This window comes from Podarcis pityusensis (assembly GCF_964106645.2).
Source record: "Podarcis pityusensis genome assembly, chromosome: 16".
NCBI classification, from domain to species: Eukaryota; Metazoa; Chordata; class Lepidosauria; order Squamata; family Lacertidae; genus Podarcis; species Podarcis pityusensis.
The window spans coordinates 35,238,969-35,261,920 of record NC_138041.1 but is presented as its reverse complement, the minus strand read 5'-3'; the positions used below and the strand labels follow the sequence as shown (position 1 = coordinate 35,261,920).

Below are 22,952 nucleotides of genomic sequence, written 5' to 3'. Positions count from 1 at the left end.
CACAGCACCATTTCTCTTAAGGAGGCTGATTCATTCCTGAGTCCTTGCCTCTCTCTGGCTGGTCTCCCCCATCTGCTTTTGCACATTTCCCCTAAGAGTCTTAGGCTACCCACTATTACCCAATTCACACCTCCCACATCCCCAAAGCGGAGATACAGAAGCGAGATGTCCTACTGCAACACTGGAAAGCTTCATCATATTCTGGGATGCCTCTGCGATCCAGCCCCTCCTTGGTCAGCCCTCATGTAGGCACAGAGTCATGTGCAGGCCAGGGTGCTATTAAGCACAACTGGCAGCAGGGTAGTGTTGGGCAAGTAACATGCCAGTTTCAGGCATCAAGGCCATGACAGGTCCTGAGCCTGGGACCCTTGGGAGGGTCAGACAAGGATGTCAGGGCTTGCAACCACTGGAGGGGACCGCAGAAAGAGGAATCAAACATGCACCAACCCCCAGAACACAAAGTAGGCCAAGGGGCAAGACGTGACCTCTGTTTCTTGCAGAAGTCTGTTTCTTAAGTCTAAGCAGCGTATGAACTCAATTTGCAACGGGCCCCACCTTGTCTCACTCAGCCTTTCCCAGTGCCTCTCATTGAGCCTTGCCTTATCCACCTCCTTGGACATTATTTCTGCTGGCCCAGTAGTTTTTCAGCATCTATGCTAACAATGAATGTTCAGGAACCCTGACAATTGGGAACATGACTGCCTTACTTTCCACGCATGCAGGATATTAAAAAAAAAAACGGTGTCACAATCGTATACAGTAGTACCTCGGGTTAAGAACTTAATTCGTTCTGGAGGTCCGTTCTTAACCTGAAACTGTTCTTAACCTGAAGCACCACTTTAGCTAATGGGGCCTCCCACTGCCGCCGCGCCCCTGGAGCATGATTTCTGTTCTCATCCTGAAGCAAAGTTCTTAACCTGAAGTACTATTTCTGGGTTAGCAGAGTCTGTAACCTGAAGCGTCTGTAACCCGAGGTACCACTGTAGTTCGAGAGAAATCCCAAGATGTGAAAGGCAACTTATTTCAGCAGCAGGACTCTGAGTGGGCAAGAGAAAGTACTGCTTTCACTTCTGCCCGTGGCCCCTGAAAGTGGCCAGTCAGCAGGTAAAATGGCCAGCTCACCTCTCATTCTCCCCAGTGCCTGAAATGCAGGAAATATCTTTCAGGCAGACCAAAAAATTTACCATTTCCTGGTGATTTGTGGCAGGGCTCAAACTTTGAGGTTAATAAGACCACTTAAAGGAGAGGATAAAAGAGAGAATATTGGCATACAACGGTGTGGGATATTGCATCATTAGAAAAACTGAGATGCAGCTGAGTTCTTAAGAGGCCAATGCAAAAGTTGTTTCAATTTGTCACTTACGCTACTATCTAAGAGCATGACTGGCCCCCACCAACAGCTTTTAAAGGGATGCTGTCAAAATGAATAATTTTTGTGTTTTCCACCCCCGTTGATGTGTCTTCTTTATAGTGGACCCCCTATACTCTCTTATGGATGCCACATGTAGTATTTTGCATTGACTGCTAATAAATCAGTTTTTTAAAAAAGCATTTCAAGTTTTGAAAAATAAAAAATACAGTTCACATACAGGCCTGCTTGGTGGGTTGACATTACCTATATCGAGCGATGCAAAGATGGACTTTTCCAGAGTATCTCTGCTTTGAGGTATTAGAATTTCGTTCATTATCCATCTACAATAAGAAGTAATAAATGTGATTGGTCTTCTGGGGTCAGGGTTATATCTTAATCTCCTAATGTACAAATGACCACAATATATATACTGTATATATATTATTATTTCTTCCCAGATAGAGTCTGACAAGCATTCTATTTATTTAGGAAAGTGCATTAATATCAAGCAACAGGAATTTAACAAAATGCGTAATATGGAAGTGCTAAGAAGTCGTATTGGGTGTAGCACTTAACACCGTGTGAAAGACATTCAATAAAAACAAAGCACCACTTAAGACTCTCTCTCTCTCTCTCTCTCTCTCTCTCTCTCTCTCTCTCTCTCTCTGTGTGTGTGTGTGTGTGAAATGAATATTGAAAACAGGCATTCAATGTCTGGCAAAATGGCAGAACCCATGGGCAGAAAATGGATATATTGGAGTTGAAGTGCTTGCATTATACCAAGTCAGACCACTGGCCAACCTATCTCACTATTTCCTATGATGACCAGCAACTAGTTTTTCCAGATGTTCACTTTGTGTAAGGAGTGGGCAATTCCACATTCAGAAATCTTTCTTTCAGTAATCAGGACTCAGACATCACAGGAAACTATCTTAGGCTGCATCAGACCATTGGTTCATCCAGTTCGGTGCTGTCTACACTGACTACCAGCAGTCCTCCAGGATTTCAGACACAGTCTCTCTCAGTACTACCTAGAGTGGCTGGGGAAACCCAGCCAGGTGGGCGGGGTATTAATATTAATAATTACTAATCAAACCTCTCCATCCTTAAGGAAATCAGCCCTGAGTGCTCACTGGAAGGACAGATCGTGAAGCTGAGGCTCCAATACTTTGGCCACCTCATGAGAAGAGAAGACTCCCTGGAAAAGACCCTGATGCTGGGAAAGATGGAGGGCACAAGGAGAAGGGGACGACAGAGGACGAGATGGCTGGACAGTGTTCTCGAAGCTACAAACATGAGCCTGACCAAACTGCGGGAGGCAGTAGAAGACAGAGTGCCTGGCGTGCTCTGGTCCATGGGGTCACGAAGAGTCGGACACGACTAAACGACTAAACAACAACAACAACAAAAGATGCTGGAGATTGAAGCTGGTACATTATGCATGCAATACTGGTGCTCTACCACTGAGCTATAGCTCTTTCTCTGTAGGGTTCAATGGGTTGGGTTTTCCCAGGGCTCTCCAATTACCGATTCCCAGTCAATTCTGGCAGTGACTCACAAAGGTTGCAAGAATAATCCTCTTTTAGACCCTGCTACCTGAGATCCCACCCCCACCCCCAATTTCCAACATCTCCCAGGGAGGGCTGAGAACGTCTCCTGCCTGGAACCATGGAGAGGTACTGCCAGTCAGGATAGACAACACTGAGATGGACCAATGGGTCTGACTCAGTATAATATGTCACTGAAGGTCTTTGAGAGCAAAGATGGAGTCCTCTACATGCAAAGAACGAGATCAACAGGAAGCTGCTGTACCAGGTCAGACTTTTCGTCCACCTTCCCCAGTACCGTCTTCTCTCATTGGCTGTGGACTCGGGCAAAGGAAGGTCTTGCACCACCTGATCTTTCGTACTGCAGATACAACAGGCTGAACCCATGTGGAGGTACACAGGGGCTCCCTTTCTAGATGTGCCCTCAAACTTACAACGAAGTTCCTGCACCATCATGAAGCCACTGTGGACAGCAAAACAGCCTGCCTGAATAACTCTACCTATCTGATTCCTGGGGGCTATGTGCTCTTGGCCACCCACTCTCAATCCACCCACCTCCTCACAGAAAAACGCAAACAAGCCAAAAATGTTTTGTCCATCACTTTCTTCCCACTCATGCCCTGGTAGCCCGTGGAGAAAATAACACAGCCCTTCTCTCCACTCTGTTGGTACGCAATAGAACTCATAACCAAGCCCATAATAATTGCTTTGGGAGATTGCTTCCCCCTCCTTATTATCAATCACCAAGACGGTAAATGGATGGTGTCTTTGTGGAATGGCCGAGGCCTGCTTGCAATTTCTGAAAATTGCCCATGTCAAGAACCTCTTAGTTGGTTTGACTTTTCAAAGCCCGAGTTCTCCTGAAGCATTTTCAACATAATATAGCTCTCTGCCTTTCTCAGGGATACTGCACCGCTGAACGTATCCCGAGCCAAAATCCCCACGTGGGGTACACACACACCCCGCAATTACCAATACAAAAGGCAAACAATGAGCAATTCATGTTTGAAAAAAGGGCAAGCGAAGTAAAGCATAATAGGAAAGCCAAGCTGGGTCTCCGTGCCAGCGTCCTATTTTCAGAGTGGTGGGAGTAAGATAGAGCAATAGCTGCTTAAAATACACAGAGACACATTCCCCCCTGGCTTGCTGCGTACTCTGAACTAACCTGTTTTGCAATGCAAAATTATGGGATGCTCAGAAGAAAGTCCTACACAGTTCAATGAGATTTACTCTGAGGTAAGTGTGTATAGAAGGTATACACACTTTTGCCCCATTAATGTCAAACAGTCCAACCTGATGTGTCTGCAAAGGAACAATCTGAAGTCTTAAGCTGCACTCTGCAAGAGGGGCTTGTGTTTGACACCTTTTGCATTTGGATCAAAATGCAAACTCTGCTGGGATTGGCTCCACTTGGGAGTGGAGCTGATCCCTGATGTAAGCGGGGTGCGTGTTGTTAATTCAAGTATCAAGTACCATACAAAGTAAAGTGAAAGATGAATGCATATGTGCATAAACACATACAAGAGCATTTCTTTTAAAATGTTGGGATGGGGAGGAAAAAAGAAAAACACAGTGTAAACTTACCCCCATAAGCATGTCCTGACATTTCAATATCATTTTCTTATATCTTATTCAGATTGTGTTTTCCCTCTAGCACCACTGCTGACATTATTATTTAAAAAACCAACAGGGCTGTGTACCCTCTTGGCTGTCTCCATTGAAGCAAGGCTCCCTCTACATTATATATGTCTGGTTATCCAGCAATTAAAACAGGAAGAGGTCTAGAATCATTACAGGGGTAACTGCTCAGGTAACACCGGAGTGTTCAGACATAGCAACAGACAAAAGTTTTGTGTTTCTTGAGTGAGCAATGAGAATCAGCGCTCCCAGCCCTCCCCTGCCCACCATGATCAAACACCCCTTTGATCCATGCCTGAGGTGAACCATTGTTTGCCATTTCACCAGAACCAGCAAATAATGGATTCTGCTTGCCCTGGGGTTTGATCCTAGGTTGTGAGCCTAGTTTGCAGGGCAAGTGCAAAACCATAGTTCACTGGGTTGGACAAAATAGGGAATTTTGGCTCATCTCAAAAGGACTGGAGGGACATAAGAGGATAAGGGAGCAGGGGTGTGAGGAGAGGAGGAAGTCTGCCATTTCTAAGGTTCCTCAATTTTTGTTCCAATAATAATAATAATAATAATAATAATAATAATAATAATAATAATTTATTTATACCCCACCCATCTGGCTGGGTTTCCCCAGCCACTCTAGATGGCTTCCTACAAAATTTTAAAAATATAATAAAACATTCTGACTTTTGTTTGTACTCAACGTGCAAACTCGACTGTTTTCCTTGGAATTGGTGCACACAATCATGTTACCTACATCATGTATGGGGAACCTTTGGCCCTCCAGAGGTTGCTAAACTCCCCTTAGCCCCAGCAAGTATGACCAAAGGCAGAATACAGAGATTCTGAAGGACCTGAAAATTTGTTTATGTATGCCACAACTGCAGCCAGAATGGTATTTGCCCAGAGGTGGAAAGAGGGTGCTGTACCAACCAAGGAAGAGTGGCTGATTAAACTGATGGATTATGCCAAAATGGCAGAATTAACAGGTGCAGTAAGAAATCAATAGGGAGGAAAATGATTAAAGAGTGGGGAACATTTGTAGAATATCTGAAGAATTATGGGATGCAAGTAAGTGCATTGGTAGAGTTAATTTAAATCAAGCAATTAAAATTATTATCAAGACAAATTCTAGAATAACTAAAAAATGGAGTACAGTGGGAAATGAAGTGTTAAAAATTCAAATAAGAAACCACCAAAGGGGGGAAGTTTAATATGCATTTGTATTGGAAGTATGTGATTGTAAGGTGTGTATCTGTAAATTTTTGAAAACTGAATGTGTGTGTGTGTGTGTGTGTGTGTGTGTGTGTGTGTGTGTTAAGAAACCTCTGGAGAACCAGAGGTTCCTTAAACCTGATCTATATCATCAGCCCTTCTTAACGAAAAACTAGTCCCAACAGTTGAAGAAGAGTCAGGTTTGTCCAAAGCCATTTTTAACTTACGTCTGATTCAAACCTGCATCTTGGGCTGCCAGATCGTGACCGGGACAGGAAAGTTGGCTTGATGGACAATTGCTCTGGTTTGTCACCGGATAGTTGTAGGGGTCGTATGAACTCTGAGATCACACAGTGGCCTCCTGAGGAGCTTTCATGACCTGTGTGAAAAAGAGAAAGGAAGTAACATCTCAGGAAACTGGCAGGTATAGTGGCAATCTTGCAGCAACACACAAATTATTATTGTTGTTGTTGTTGTTGTTAGGGATGGCAGTTCCATCACCTTAAGTTCCAGCCCCCTTAGCTACTGAGTTTAGATTACAAAGGTGGGCAGGACTCCTGCCCCCCATCTCTTGGCTTACCTCTGACAACTTCCTATGTTACTTAGTCTGACGATGATGCTGCATGAACATCAAATCACATCTTTTGTACAGTTCCCATTACACAACCAGTGATGGAAGACAACTTCCCCTCCCTTCCTAAGCATTTCCATACACTAACATTGGCAACGGGATGTCCGTGGGCTCCAAAGAGGACCGGCTGTACCCCTAGAACCAACCCAGAGTCCAGAAAGGTGTATCAAGAGAGTGGTAGCTTGAACATATGAAGATTAGTAGTGAGTGAACTCCTCTCAGCTTGACTTGGAAATCAATCACCAATTATGAGTATTTATTTTTTTAAAGAGAGAGCTTTGGAGGGAGCTAACATTTTCCCAAAAGGTATCAATTAGCTCATCATGTTGGCTACATGGTACTGAGTTGGTTTCAAGTCCCATATGCCTCCTCCAAATCCTGTACACCAGTTGCTTCCCACATGGAGCTCAAGGAACATCCCAAATGGGGATTCTTAAGGCTGCAATGTGCTGTTTCTGGCCTTCTGAACAAGATAGGGAGCTGTCCAACAGCAATGGTGCTGAATGTTGAACAGGAGAGCAGCTGTTTAGGATGATTTGAGGAGGAAGGCCAATTGCAAAGGCCAATTCTCCTTGTTACTGTCCTATGGCATGGGTAGGCAAACTAAGGCCCAGGGGCCGGATCTGGCCCAATCGGCTTCTAAATCTGGCCTGTGGACGGTCCGGTAATCAGCGTGTTTTTACATGAGTAGAATGTGCCCTTTTATTTAAAATGCATCTCTGGGTTATTTGTGGGGCATAGGAATTCGTTCATCCCCCCCCCCAATATTGTCTGGCCCCCCCACAAGGTCTGAGGGACAGTGGACAGGCCCCCTGCTGAAAAAGTTTGCTGACCCCTGTTTGGCAACAAATCCACCAGATAGGTGCATGACAACGAATCAGAGAGCCCTGCTGTCTTTGCTAAGAGTCCAACGCCTCCCCTCAATGCATTTCTCACATGAATTGCAAGCCTTTGTGTTCACTTACATCTACTGACATCACCACATCACCAGTGTGGCACCCTTCAACTGTTGCAGGACAACCCCTTTCATCAACCCTCCAACAGGTGGAGTCCAAATAACATCTGGAGAGTCAACAACATTGACTACCCTTGGATGACCTTATGTTATCACATTCACAGTGTGATCCCTAATTGGCTGGGAATGTGTATGGACTATATGGAACTGGCTGAGATGACCGGCAGAATTCGAGACCAGGAAGAAGGGCCGATGGAAGAAGATTGGAAAAAATTTAAAATATATCTTCAAAAATACTGCAATATAAAAGAATGTTAGAAAGAGGTTGGAAAAGAATATTAGGCCGTTTTGGAAGATACGGTATAATGGATTAAGTAAAAATGAAGTGTAGAAACTGAGGATAGAGGAGGATTAAATACATTATTGAATGTTAAAATAAGCAAATGAAAAGAAGGTTAGAAGGATTTGCTGGAAATACGATCTAATCTAGAATACAAAGCGGGGAGGTGTGAGGAAGTCATGGAAATAAGTAAAAGGGAAAAAGGTTGTAAAGGTTTAATTTGATTTTTGTTATACTTTATTGTAATGCATTTTTATCTTTTGTTGAGTTTTTCTTATTGTCTGTTTTTTGTAACATGTTTTATTCTTTTTTCTATGTTTTTTTCCTTTCTTTTTGTAATTTCAAAATTGGAATAAATATTCTTTAAAAAAAAAAAAGGAATGTGTGGAGAAGGAGGAAAGAGAAGAAATGGCTCTAAAGGGGTAACAAAGAGAGTGACAAACAAAATGGGGGGGGTATGTTTGGGATTGTTGTTTTGAGGGCATTTCCAAAAAGCACAACTTTCATACCAAGAGCTGCCTAAACAGCATTAGGCATGGACCTTACTACTATTTTCATATTCTCCCAGAAATTAATAGTCTATGTCTCTATGACATAGCTGCAGTCTACTTGCAGTATCTGCATGGTGCTAAGATAGACTTGAGTGTCTCTGAAACACAGCCATTTTGTTTTATAGCTGCCCTGAGAAATCGCTTCTACCGTAGGCAAAATGGAGGGCACTCCACAGGGCTAAAGAGTCCAGACCGCAGGGAGCCCTCCAGAACCAGATGCCATCTCTGCATAGAGTCACACAGAGGCTGATGGCTCAAACTTCAACGGGCAAGAAGGAAATGTTTGTGAATCTTAAGTGGGGGGGAGGGAGAGATAACTTGCAAAGGGTTGGTGTATCTGTCTCATTTTAACTTGCTCACATTTTGGACCATTTCACACATTGTGTGGCAGGGAAAGCTTAGTGCTGAAGTGGGCATGTAATTGCCAGGACTAGGTGGTGAACTAGGGATGCGGGTGGTGCTGTGGGTTAAATCACAGAGCCTAGGACTTTCCGATCAGAAGGTCAGAGGTTCGAATCCCCGCAATGGAGTGAGCTCCTGTTGCTCGGTCCCTGCTCCTGCCAACCTAGCAGTTCGAAAGCACATCAAAGTGCAAGCAGATAAATAGGTACCGCTCCGGCGGGAAGGTAAACGGCGTTTCCGTGTGCTGCTCTGGTTCGCCAGAAGCGGCTTAGTCATGCTGGCCACATGACCCGGAAGCTGTATGCCGGCTCCCTCGGCCAATAAAGCGAGATGAGCACCGCAACCCCAGAGTCGGTCACAACTGGACCTAATGGTAAGGGGTCCCTTTACCTTTAGGTGGTGAACTATGGCAAATTAACTGCTTACCACATGAAAAGAATGGCTATAATAAGCCTCTCCACACGTTCAAATTTAGGAGAATGCAATCAAAGTGGATCAAAGCTCTCTGTCACAAATCTACACCATGCATTTAAAGCTCAAGGCTTCCCCTAAACAATCCTGGGAGTGGTAGTGTGCTGTGTGTGCCAGAAACTGTGTCCTGTGGTGGCTAAATTACAGTTCCCAGGATTCCCTGGGAGATGCCTAGTGTTTTAAATGTGTGTTGAATGTGATTTAAATGTATGGTGTAGGTGTGAACCCAACAAATCCACTTTTGCTGTTAGGAAAGTGATGGGGAAATGCATAAAGAAGGTATCAGATATATGATTCATTCATGGAAATGCATAACCACTCCACAATCAAATCAGGACGCTCATTCTGGCATAACTGCCTTGCAAACAAATCAGAAAGAATGCTCAATAAAAAGCAGGCATCATCTAATTCCCATGGAAGCTTTATGCAAGAAAATCAGGATGAATGTTCAATAAATGGGTCTTTTGCAGGCACCTGGAGATCTTTAAAGCATGGCTAAACAATGGGGGAAGGAGTAATGTAAGAATGGGACACAAACATGTGTATCTCACTCAGGAAAGCCGGGATTAGCTCTCTATACATTTGGACACTAAACCTGGTTCTTTCTGGATGGAAAGGGCTATACCACAAGGACTCTTCAGATTGGTCCTAAGTTTGCAGTTTGCAGTAACACATTGCACCATGGCATCACCACCTCCAGGCAACTGTTTTACAGCAAAGGGCATGACAGGAAGCATTGTATTGTCTATCTGCAATTAGTAGGGCTATGAAGCCCCACAACATGTAGTCTGGGCTAGGGAAGAAATGGCAGGTGTAAGGGGCTCTTGCAAGCACACCAGAGAGCAGAAAAGAGCAGGCAACAGCAAACTCATTTTGTGAACTGATTTCGAGTCAGAGACCTGGATGAGTCAGATATAAATTTTCACCCTGAACCATATGCACAGATCCAGGCTTTGAAAAGTAGACTGTAGACTATTTTAATTAAAAGGAAGGGGGAGGGAGGCAGAGAGGTTCAGAGAGGATATTTGAGGATGTCAGCACCGTCCTAAATTGGCCGCTGTGGCTTTGCTACAGCTGCTGCTACTGCTGATATAATTAGGCTCCATTTGCTATTTTCTGCTTCCATATTTGCAGCTCCCAGGGAACAACAGTGTAGAGCAGAGGCAAACAGAGTACGGCACGTCCATCCCTCCCCCCTCTCAAAAAAAGAACCCTGCTTCTTCAAAATGGCCATTTTGCAGACACAACTTGCTGCAGCATTTATAGATTTTGTCAAAAAGTCAAGGACCTAATTCCGCACCTGATGGGGTACGACCACCTCGTCAAAAAGCCCTATGGAGTCCCAACACCTTGGTTAGAGAAGCAAATGCACTTTCCCCCTCCTGCTTGCACACAAATATGGGTGCACCCTTTCCAGACTCACGTTTGTGGGTGCTTGGCCCAGAGGTGCTCTCAAGGCAGGCTTCCAGGGCCCTATTCACAAGAACCTGGTTAGCTACATTTTGAATTAAGTAAAAGAAGTCACATTGCTCTCTTAAAGAGGGAGTGGAGTAAGACAAATAAGTCTAGAGCCTGACATTACTCAGGACAGCAATACCTCAAGGACCACCTCTCTCCATATGAAGAGAACCTGCGATCATTGTCTCAGGCCGTTATTCATGGGTCTCCTCCATGAGATGACTGGAGGGTTATTGGTTTGTTTTTGTTTTTATTATGTACAGTGGTACCTCGGGTTACAAACACCTTGGGTTACAAACACTTCGGGTTACAGACTCCGCTAACCTGGAAGTAGTACCTCGGGTTAAGAACTTTACCTCAGGATGAGCAGGCAGCAGCAGGAGGCCCCATTAGATAAAGTGGTACCTCAGGTTAAGAATGGTTTCAGGCTAAGAATGGACCTCCAGAACGGATTAAGTTTGTAACCAGAGGTACCACTGTATTTTGTGTTTTTTATGTTGTGAGATCTACAGATGAAGAGTGGTATTCAAATTTAATAAATAATAATAATTACTTAAGCTGTTCAATTTCTGCAAGGGATCTGCAGGAAATCTGCTAGTCAACCCAAGTTCCCCAGATTCTGTTCTGAATCCCAGAAACTGTCTTGAAGCACATAAACAGCTGGCTTTCAGAGGCTGACACCGTGACTCATCCTCCGCAATTGGCTTTAATTATTCTGAGGCACTCTAAACTGTGAGCACCATTCCTTCCCAGATGAAATCATCCCAGTCACCTGAGCGTATTCATCTAGACCAGGGCTGAAGAACCCCTGGGGAACACATCATTCCCTTGTGGGCCACCTTCTGAGGCCCATATGCTACTGGTGATGGGCAGAGAGCCCAAAGCAAAAGTGAGTGGAGCAAAGACATTTGTGTTGGCATGCAACCAAGGAAACAGGGGCAATTGGCAGGCCCCCAGCTAGCTCCAGCCCACCGGCCAGTGTGCTGGGCAATCTCCAGTCCTTTTTGCAGCATCTGCGACCCACAGCTTCAGAAGCTGGGGCATGCAACTCAGCAGAGATAACGCGCAAACAGAAGCGTCAGGAGAGGTTGTGTAAGCATATTTACAAGCAGTTTATTCAGCATACATCCGGACAAAAGGAAAACATGTCTGATCCCCTTCGTGTCCAATGCAAGAATGCTAAAAGCAAAAGCTATACACAAACGGAAGTTCCCAGCAAGCTGTGCTGGAGTGTAAACAGGCATGCCTGTCCCTTAAGGTGGAACGGAATATTCTAACAATTTGTACACCAACCATTTTTTTTTTTTTTTACACTCACACATGTCTGTCCATCCAGATGAGCAAGAGGCATTATCAGAATTCAAGGGCACATTCCAGTGAGGTGAAAACAAGGAGGGTATGAAGTATGGGTGGTGGGGTGTGTGGGTTGGGGAGATGGGGTGCTCAATGGCAAATTCAGCCTTGTATGGAATGGCCTTAAGAACACAAGGCTCTCCTGGACTAGAAAGGCCCAACTAGCCCCACCCCCTGCTCTTACGTTGAGCATCCCAATGCTTCTGGTAAACTTGGAAGCACAACATGAGTGCAACGGTGCCCTCCTCAGATTTAATTCCCAGAAACTGGTATTCAGCCACCTCCTAAATAAGGCCCAGGCAAGAGCCCCATGGAAAGCAAAAGTATTCACTAACAGAAAACACTGCAGTGTGGCAGACTCCTCAATTTAAAGGTCTCAGGGCACAAATTAGGCAGCAGCACTTAAAGAACATTTGCACAAAGTAATTCATACTGCTATTGATTGATCAATTATGGACTATTCTGAACGCCCAGGAGAGCGCATTAAACTGTCCTTGATATCTGATGAACAGAATATCTTACTGATTGGCTGTGCCAAGAAGATTGCTATCTTTTTACCCAGAACGGATTCCCAATTGGCTGCAGCCGGAAGACTTGTGTGACTTTTCAAAGTGGATTTGGCTTGTACAATTTAATGCAACCTGACAAAGCTTTTTGTTTTTACATTTCCCACCTCCCAGCTCTGAACCCAAAGTGTGTACACATGGCAACAGTCCATAATTCAGCTTTTCAGGTTTTGGAAGTTTGAAAAGATTGCTCCAACACCCAGGAATCTCAAAGCATTCTGATGAAAATACAGAGAGAAGCAGTAATTGCTGGTGTTTGCTCATTTGTCCCATGTCCACAATAGAAATCAGCCCAGTAAATGGATGCATGCTTTAATCTTTTTGTGGCTCATTGCTGATTTTTTTGTTTTGAAATGTTTTCTTCTGAAAACATGCTTTTATTCTATGCTAACTTCATTGACTTTTTTTTTTTTTTACAGTCAAGCGGTATATAAACTTTCTGAAATAAAATACAGTCATACCTCAGGTTACAGAGGCTTGCTTCAGGTTGTGTTTATTCAGGTTACGGACGCGCCAAAACCCGGAAGTACCGCAACAGGTTACTTCCACGTTTCGACAGTCGCGCATGTGCAGAAGCACTAAATCACGCTTTGCGAATGCACAGAAGTGCCAAATCACAACCCATGCATGCGCACACACGGCACTGCGGGGTGTGAACGCTGTGGGTTGCGAACGTGCTTCCCACACGGATCACGTTCGCAACCTGAGCGTCCACTGTAAATAAATACAAAATGGTACTTGCTGTTTTCATTTTCAGTCTACAAATGATACGCAATCATAATGGTTATTTTCCCACTTAAACTGTGCATATTTTGCATCGAAATGAACAGCCTTTGCATTAAAATAAATAGTGTGGAAATAATTATGTCAATAATTACATTAAATTCATTAGCTGCAGAAATAATTAGGTAGATTCCATTAAACGGCAGACAGCGACTAACATAGTATTTGGCTGAAACTGAACTGCCATGAAGCAGAAACACTGCTGACTCTGGATAAGACAGGTTGGAAGGAAAATCATCCTTGCAAACACCAGCCCCAGCACCCCACCACATTCACCATCTGAGGCAGATGCTTCACTCTGTTTAATGTCAGAGCCGGTCCAGGTGATGGATGAGAGAAGAATGCTATGGAAGTTGGGCCCTTAGTTGCAAGGGTCCAACCTTTGCTCAGTGCAGGAATCCTACAACTACAGCATCCCGGCAGAGTATCTTCCAATCTCCACTTAGATACCTCCAGCAAGTCATTGGGTTTGGTCACCCTGGTAAATTCTATTTGAAGAGCAGGGTAAAAATCTATTAAATCTGAAATGATGGTTGCTCAGATGTCTGCATACGATCAGGAATATCTGCTGGGCGTTGGGTATGGCCCAGTAAGGTTTCCTTGTATACACAGAAGCAGGAATGTTTCCCACGAGCAGAATTTGGATTGAACTAGGTTGTGTTTAACAAAGTGCACCAAATCCGCTCAAATATATCTGAAAGCAGTTCCCATAATTGCCAGGTGACCTAAACATGAATGAAGTTTGTTTTAGGGTAGAACTCTGAACGAGCTCATTCTCACGTGCGTGTGTTTTTAACTGTTTATAGACTCTTTGGGCCTTTAAAATGCACAATCATTGGGGGGAAATAAATCAAACTATTCACATTGCATTGTGTGTGTGAGTGTTTTGATGCTTTCCACTGCAGTAGTTTGTAATGTTCTGAATGCTTAATTCCACCCCCTGCCTCAACCCACAGAGGATGAACTTGAATTGAAACATGCACAGAACGAATTCATTTTGTAAAAGGGTGAGTGTTATCTGGAATTAGTTACTTTTCAGACAAATTGAATTTGGACTAGTTCCTTTTTAAAACGAGCCTTTCCAGGCTCTGCCCACGACTTCATATAAGGGTCAAGCCAGATACATGCACGTTTATTTAAACTCACCCAGAAATCCAATATCAGATGTCTGCTAGCTCTAAGGAAAATAATAGGGAAACTTCCTCAACTCACAACACACAGCTTTGTAGTTGAACTGGCAAGTGTTTGTTCAATAATAAGCACATGCACATGTGACATCCGAATTGGCCCAACTTGCCAGCGCCAAGCCTCATCAGAGAGAGGGCAAGGGCCTGTGGGAGACAGAATTACGTGTGCAAATTGGCACACTGGAATGGTTCCAAGTGTCCTCGGGTGACCCTCCAGCCAGCGATGCAGCTGTGACCTTTGGAAATTATTGATGCACTTAAAAGCAAGCTAAGGAGACGAGGCTCTGCTAGTTAGCAGTAGCTACTATTGGCAAGACAGAAAAGCCTCAGCCAAAGCCCCATCACCACCCCAGATGAACCAAACAAAAGCTTTTAGGCAGAGGAAGGGGGTGCGGAGGTGTGGTCTGCCCCGGGTGTCATCCCTGAGGGGGGTGACACAATGACAAAAATATGAGGTTGGTGGTTTTTTTTAAGGGGTCACGAAACTTTTTAGTTCAGTCAACAAATGTAATGACATGCAGCTGGCACTGAGCGCCACACTGCGGGGGCCGGCACTTACTGTGGGGCCTGCAGCGTGCCCGAGCCACATGTCTCTCCTGGGAGTGACGTGGGGGCTTGGGCTCCTGCGGGCTCCGCGCTGCCTGAAACGGCAGCGTGGGACTTGCGCCTGCCCTCCGCCTCTCCCTCAGCAGCCCTACAGCAGGACCGCACCCGAGCGGCTAGCTACGCCGCTTTTAGGTGATGGTTTAGGAAATGTATGACTTAAGGAACACTGCAATCAGCAAGGCAAGAGAAAGTAGAAGTGGGAACAGAGGGAATGATGACTCTGCAATGTTCCTCTTCAATTTCTAGATTATTGTCAGGTGTGCATGCAGGAGCCAGGCCCTGTGACCAATAAGACTTTGCAGGACTGGGGCCTTCCTAAGTTTGTTCTGAAGAGGCAAGGCGCAGCCACACAGGTGAGGCTGATTGGTAACTCACAGCACCTGGTGGCAAGAGCCTTGAAGGGATATAAGGTCAGCATTTCCCTTTGGCTCTTTGCCACAGCAACACATTCCCTTGCTTTGCTGCGTTTGACTCCTTGATCCTCGGACCCTTGACTTCGTGACTCCTTGCTTCCTGACCCTTGGTTTCTTGACTCCCGGCTCTCTGACCCTTAGACTTCCTGACTCCTGGCTTCTGGACTCCCGTTCCTGCTCCCACCTCGCCATCTTGCCCCCGGTCCCGACGTCCCCAGCCGGGACTTTGATCACCCATGAACCAGACCATGACAATTATAATACTTCCTCTGGTTCCTTAAAATGCAAAGGGAATAGACAACTGCAAATTTTACACTGGGCTGGGGGGCCTTTTCCAGCTCAAGAGCCACATCCCCCCCACCCCCGGGGGAAACATGGCAAGGGACATGCACCACTGGCGGGTGGAACAATGAATGCTAATTTTTACCTTTGTGCTACTTTGTACACGCATTTGCACACCCCTTTCTACCTGTCCTCCATCCAGTCAAGCAAGGCATGATCAGAGCTCAAGGGCACAGCCCAGCCTCTTACCATTCACACAAACAACTGTTTCCCTTGACATCTGAAGTGGTACATTTCAAAGAACACATGACTATTCTCAAGAAGGAAAACTGATTCACTCAACTTCATTGAGCATCTCTTGGCTGCTACGGATGCAATGACATGATCTGGCGTTACGTGAACGGACAGTAGGGTTCTGGGTTTGACTTTACAGAGAACATTTCTCTGTTGGAAGGGCGATCAGAGAATAGTTCTCCATCAGAAGGAACCCTCTATTTGAAGGACTGGTTTAAAGAGAAAGAGCCTTAAGAAGGGAAAGGAGCAAGAGAATTAAGGTTGCCCATCAACTACGTATAAGCACCCAGACAGCAGAATGAGCATACAGAGATCACCTGGTCACAGTCTTCCCTCTCTAGGTATGATATTTAAATTACAACAATTATTTGCATAATTTGCAAATTTATAATTTGCATAATAAAAATCAGATGCACACATTTTATGCAAGCCTGCTTTCTCTTATGTGGGGAATGCATTTACATTTGGGGGCGATGCTTCTATGTGGTCACCCTAACGAAAAACAAGGCACCCTGGGCTCATCCTGTCCCCACTCCCTGTCCCTCTTCCCCTTGCACACAGCAATCTTTCCCCACCCATTACTTGCCATTTTGTCTGGAACGGAAAGCTATGATTGGTGCTTGTTTTGAAAAGCAGGATTGCAGAATGGGGTCTGATTCTAGTTTCCAGTCCTGGTCCACTTAAGAGGGGATTGAGAGAGGGAAAGAGAGATCTAAAAGCTGAATTCCATCAACTTCATCATGCTGCCTGGTGTAAGGGAAGGAGGAAGGGAGCAGCTCTGGTCTGTTTGTTCATGACGTATAGTCTTCCTCAGTCTGATGTCCTTTGGATGCTGTTAGCCTACAGCTCCCATTGTCACTGACCATTCACCCTGCTGCTGGTGCTGATGGGAGTCGAAGGACTCCAGACTGGGGAAATGCCAAGCTATGGTTTGGCATTATATCCGAACCACTTGTCAATATTCCGAAACACATGATGGCATTGATTTGCTCTAGCACTATTCCAGAAATGGGCAGATCTTTCTAGACATTCTACGGACCAAAGCACTCGGCTCTTACCTTTGCCTAAGGATGTGGCAATTCCGTTCATGAACTGGGACAGGGATTTGCTAGGTGAGCCAGGGATATCCGTGGATGCCAACGAGTTACTCGTCAGTAGATCAATCTTCCCAGCTTGCTGCCGAAACCTTTCCAGTTCCTTGGAGAGGAGGTTAAATTGCTCGCCTTGCGTCCGACATTTCTCCTCTAGCTCACGGACCTTAGCCTGGGCAAAGGGAGAACACCAAAACTGAGATCACGGCACGAGGGGTCACAACATTTGGAGATAATATGTTGTGGCTTTTCCCTTGGGGTGGGTGCGGGCATATTCACATGGGAATAGGGAATCAAGGAGCTGGTGTGACCCCCATTTAACTCCCCCCTCCTATTCTTATGGCCGTTAGATGAGCCATCATGGGGTGCATAGGATGGTACAGGATTGCACCCTCAAAGGATAAAAGAATGAATTCTGATGGGCTGTGGAATCTGGATCTACACATTGGTGCAGAGTATTTGGGTGTTTTGTTTTGGCACACGCAGCCCTGGTTATGAGGAACTGCCTTTAGAAGAAAAGAGGGAAAGGGCCCATTTGGCCAAGCACTCTCTTCCCTCAAGAGACCAGGGTATCCCAACCCTGTGAACTTAGGCCAGGCATAGGAAAACTCGACCCTCCAGATGTTTTGAGACTACAATTCCCATCATCCCTGACGACTGCGTCCTGTTAGCTAGGGATGATGGGAGTTGTAGTCCCAAAACATCTGGAGGGCCGAGTTTGCCTATGCCTGACTTAGGCACTTCAGTTCCAGGAAGCGAACTGGGGTTCCATAAAAGCAAAGGATATGCTAAGCTGTTGTTAGGCTACAGCCCTGCTAGCAAAGCTGCTTGCTGGATGCCAGATCCACCATGAAGAGGCAATCTGGTCGCACCATTAAGCACCTAGATTGCTGCTCACCATGCCACTGTGCACAGAAAGAGAAGGGCAAACTTATAAACTGTGGTTCGGGCATGTGGTGAAGCAACCAGGTGACGGTTCTACTGTGAAATCAACGCTTAATGGGATTTACTCTCACAACTTCATGCAGACTAGCGTTCTCTGTGTTTGCTAGCCATGGTTGCAAAGGCTGCAATCCTAACTCCACTTACCTGGGAGTAAGCCCCATTGAATTCAACTGGATTTACTTCTGAGTAGACTTTGTCAGGACTGAGCTGTAAGCATGGTCCTTTTATTAGATTACTGGTTTGCCGGGGGTTGGATTAAATGACCCTCAGGGTTCATTCCATCTCTACAATTCTATGATTCTGTGCTCAGGAAGAGGACATCCAGGGGTTGAGGTCAGATAAGAGGGGGATTAGATCCCCATTATGCCTCACTTTCAAGGGTGTCTGGCTGTTGGAGTGCTTGATTAAGATGGGTCTTTTGATGTGATACTATGAGGCCTTTATTACAGTCACCACTTGCCAGTCACCCACCAAACCATTTCCCAAAACAACGCCATGAATTGGCCCTAACAGAACATATTCAAGAGTCCACACTCCGGAAAATGCTCAATAGCCCTTTTTTTAAAACAAACAATGAATGAATAACTTCCAGATGTTGCTGAATTGCTTTGTTCAATAATTCCAGCAGGAACAGGAAGCAGCATGAACTTCAAGCAGAAAAGCTTTGGTGGGGCCATTTTGCTTTACCGAACCCACAAAAGCAAAACTTTGGAATGGATCTCTTAGTCAAACCCAGAACACCAGGGTTTGAACTCAGCTCCCTTGTGTGGGATCTCAGCTGTTCCTCCTCCTCTTCTGGGTCACTGCCGTCTGTTTTACTTGCCCCTGGGTCCAATCTATGCAGCCACCCAGAGAGGGAATGGCAAGTGAAGGAAGTTGCCTCCCTGTCATCACTCTATGAATGGCCAGAGAGGGCAGATGAACAAGCAGCAGCTGCAAAGAGGAAAAGGAGCACGAGGAACAGGAGATCTGCGGTTTGACAGCAGCCCCCTGCAGGAGTGTAGGGACCTCAGCAGAAACTGCCTTCCCAGGTTGATGGACCCCATCTGCCCCTCACTTCCCTCTACCTTCTTCACCATTAGACCCACTCTTGGTCTTGTTCACTCCATCTGCCAGAGCCTGTCCTCATTTGCAGGAGAAGTCCCTAACTCATTGAGGGATTGACACCCATTGGCTACCCTCACCTGGTTTACCCAGCCAGTCAAAGCTGTGGCTGCTGTTGCATGTTGACAGCTTCTAGGAGCCACAAGCAAGGGTCAAGTGCAGGGTGGGGACCAAAGGTGGCAAACTACCCCAGAAGGAGCATGACGGGGGAAGCATCACTTCCCTAACAGCCCCCACACCCCACCACATGGTGCACACCCAAAAAAACTGATCTTTCCACAAGATCAGGCTTTCTTTCCAATTTGAGTCATTTTGCCTGAGGTGTGTTGAGGCAGGGCAAGTCTTGAATGAGGGGAAGAGTTTCCCATGGATGGGCTTCCCCTTTGGAAATCTAGGGCAGACATTAAAACCTGGAACAAAGCATCAGTTTTAGGATAGTCACAGTTGATGCAGAAGCAGAAGCAGGCAAAACAGCTGCAAGAGGAGCAACTTCCTAGGTGGAAATTCTGAATTGAGACTCACTCCAACATTGGATTCAATGGACTGTGAAGGCTGTTATGCCGAAATTTATTCCCTCTCCCTGACAAAGTAGCTCAGCACTGTCTCCTTTGAGGGTTGGTGGCCCTCCAGGGTGTCTGATAAGGCGTGTTTCCCATCTCACCAGCTACATGAGATCATTTTTTTTAAAAATAGAGATGCCAGGGATTGAACCTGGAATGGTTTTCCCTACAAAGCATGGACTCTGCCACTGAGTTGTGGCCCTGCTCCTAAGTCAGGGGTGGGGAACCTGTGGCCTTCCAGATGTTAATGAACTTCCACCATCCCCTGACCGTTGGTCATTTTGGATGGGAGTTGGAATCCAACAACATCTGGAGGGCCACAGGTCCCCCATCTCTGCTCTATGGGAAGCCAAAGCTCCTTCCCTAGATCCGGAATGGAGAACCTGAGGCCTCCAAGTTACAGTTCGACATCATCAGCCTCAGCTGGCATGGCCGAATATCAGGGAAGGTGGAGCCTGGTAGCATCTGCATGATCTCAAGTTCCACATCCCTAACTTCATCCTTTGGAGTATACAAAGATATTTGCATGTATTATCTCAGTAATACTTATGTCAATCTTGTAAGGTAAATCATTAATATTAATTCTATGTTTTCTTCTGGATATAATTTTTTCCTCACTGCAGGTGACCTCCGTCCCTATCTAAGAGAATGGGCTGGAGACCAAGTCAGACTCTCTGTTCACAGTATTGTCTGCTCTGACAGTTCTCCAGGGACTCAGGTAATGAGGGAGGCAATGTGCCCTACTTTACAGAGAATGGTTCTCCATCTGAGAGGCAGTCAGAGAATGGTCCTCTGGTTTGAAGGTGCCCTCTCTCTGAAGGGCTGTTCTGCCCAAGTCCTGTTTAAAGAGAAAGAATGCAGAACAGCAGGGCCTTGGAGTTGCCCAACAGTAGTGAGTACCTGGACGGCAGACTAAGGCTGCATGCATGCCACACATTTAAGACACATTCTTTGCCTCAAAGAATTCTGGGTACTGTAGTTTATTGAGGGTTGCTGGGAACTGTAACTGTGATCTAAAAGTAGTGTGTGTGCAGCCTAAGAAGGCACATAGGGCACCAGATCACAGCCCGTTCCAAGTTAAAATGTACTATATCATGTTAAAATTTGCATCTTTATTTATCTAAATCACCATATGCACATTTTATGCAAACCTGCATCCTCTTCTGTAGTGATGTGTAGGTGGGCCACCCTGGCAGAGTTTGACTCACTATCTGGACCCAGTTAAAACGACACCTTTCTTGTCGTTATCAACTGAAACAATGAGATAACCATGTCTTCTTATTTAGGGCTTGTCTAGACTTCTGCTTGTCCCGGGCCTTGAAAGCGGTTTGTTCCTCCATTTCTCTCCGAAAAATCTGCTCTTTAGCGATAAATCAGAACAAACAGCAATCCGCTGAAAACCCAATTGCTGTTTGTTCCGATTCAGTGCTAAAGATTGGGTTTCCCTGGGGGGAAACAGAGGGGTGGATAAGCCCTTTGTCAACCAACCAGCTGGCCACGTAATCTGAATTCAGACAAATCCATACGCAACACCTGGAAGTTACTACTTTGCACGAAGCTTTTGAATCATTCTTACTGGGCATGCTCATAAATCCTAGCACTCAACATCAAAATGCAGGCTTGAGAGTATGATAGTAACAAAGCATTCTCTGTGCCAAGTTCACCAGGTAATACCACTGGCTTTGATTCACCTGGCTCCCCCAGTGGTATCTGGATCAGTAACTAAACATGCTTTTGGAACAAGGGCTCTATTGCGTGGGCATTTCATGCAAAGGGGTGGGTGGGCAGTGTGCACTCATTTGGCTTTGGTGTGGAGTTGAGGGGGAGGGGGCAAAGAAGAGGTTTTATTTTCTGACCGAAATACCTGCATGCTGTCCAAGGTGTTCTGGATGAAGAGCAAAGCAATATACACAGAAACAAAAACAAAAAGACACAGGGAAGGGGAGGGGAAAGATGCAGAATAAAAGAAAGATCTTTAAAACAAAAAACCAAAAAAGCTGAACAACAACAACAGATTAGAACACACTTCTCTTTTCACACATTTCAAACCAACATATATATTGTGCGTATCTACGCCACATGTTCAGACCCATTTCAAATATATCCTGGGAGGCGCAGTTTGGGTAAGAGTGCTTAGTGACCCTTTGTTCAAAGTCTGCAGACCCTCTGTGGAATATTTTTCCCAATGCTTCAAGGGGCACACAGATGCAGCGATTCACTGCGAGGCAAGTCACCATGTTTCCCCAGAATGCCTCAGCTGCCATATCATCATAGCACAGTGTCATTTCAATTGAGGCACTGCTGAAATCCAAAGACGGCAGCCCACACGGGGCTACCTGGGGCTGCCATATTTCCATTCCCTGCCAATGATACATCCAGAACAACACTGGGCTCACCCACACTTTTGATTGCTATTGTGTATAGTGTATACCAATTAATTCCACTGGGTCCCATTGATCTGCAGCTGTGCCTTGCAGAAATCCGACCCAATTTGAATCTTATTGGATGCGTGGAAAATACAAAGAGTTTTGCTTAACTGAGCTTCAACTCCAAAGTGTGGATGAGCCCACTGCATCCAGCAGTGGAGCAAGCCAATCGGGCGCCTGGGGTCGCGCGTGTGCCCTGCGCCCAGGAGCAGGGCCAGCTGCCTGTGGGGCGGGGCCAGCCAGGGCAGGATGCTCTGTGAGGCCTCCGAGGAGTCTGCCTGCCTCCTTCCACTCAGCCGCCCTACAGCTGAGGGGGAGGTGGCGGGCAGACGGTTTGGGGCAGCGCGGAGCCTGTGGGCGCCCAAGCCGCTGGGTCACTCGCAGAAGAGATTTGTGGCTCAGGCGCGCTGCAGGCCCCGCGGCAAGTGCCGCCCCACATTTTGTCACCCCCCTCAGTGGTGACACCCGGGGCGACCCACCCCCACCCCCTTCCTCCACCCCTGTGTCGTGATGTAGTGTTCTTTTTTTCACTGATTAAAGCATTTTGGTGGGAACGGCACTGCCCCAACTGCAGGCTTGTTTCAGCAGCTTCACGCCGCTTGAAGTGGTGGGAAAAGCAAGAAGCGTTTCAGGGGGTCAGGTGGCCAGTAGGGTGGAAGGCAAGGAGGCCAGCAGCAGGTGGAACCAGAGCCAAGGACAGGCAAAATCATTCCCATCTTCCTCCCTGCTGAGTTTCACAAAGGGCAAGACAGAGATGGAGGAGGAGGAATTCAGCAAGCAGGGCTACCTCCT

The 22,952-nt window shown here is 45.9% G+C and overlaps 1 protein-coding gene across 2 annotated transcripts in view; it reads right to left on the bottom strand.

The window, feature by feature from the left end:
- The window catches only part of RIMBP2 (RIMS binding protein 2), a 288,471-nt gene that overhangs the window by 49,602 nt on the left and 215,917 nt on the right, over positions 1 to 22,952 (bottom strand). For both annotated transcript variants that reach the window (XM_080985025.1, XM_080985024.1), the window contains exons 8-11: positions 21,599 to 21,619; positions 17,093 to 17,297; positions 5,970 to 6,121; positions 1,616 to 1,692 (exon numbers count right to left, since the gene is read on the bottom strand). In XM_080985025.1, coding sequence (XP_080841151.1) covers positions 1,616 to 1,692; positions 5,970 to 6,121; positions 17,093 to 17,297; positions 21,599 to 21,619 — 455 coding nt within the window. The remainder of the gene's footprint in view (positions 1 to 1,615; positions 1,693 to 5,969; positions 6,122 to 17,092; positions 17,298 to 21,598; positions 21,620 to 22,952) is intronic.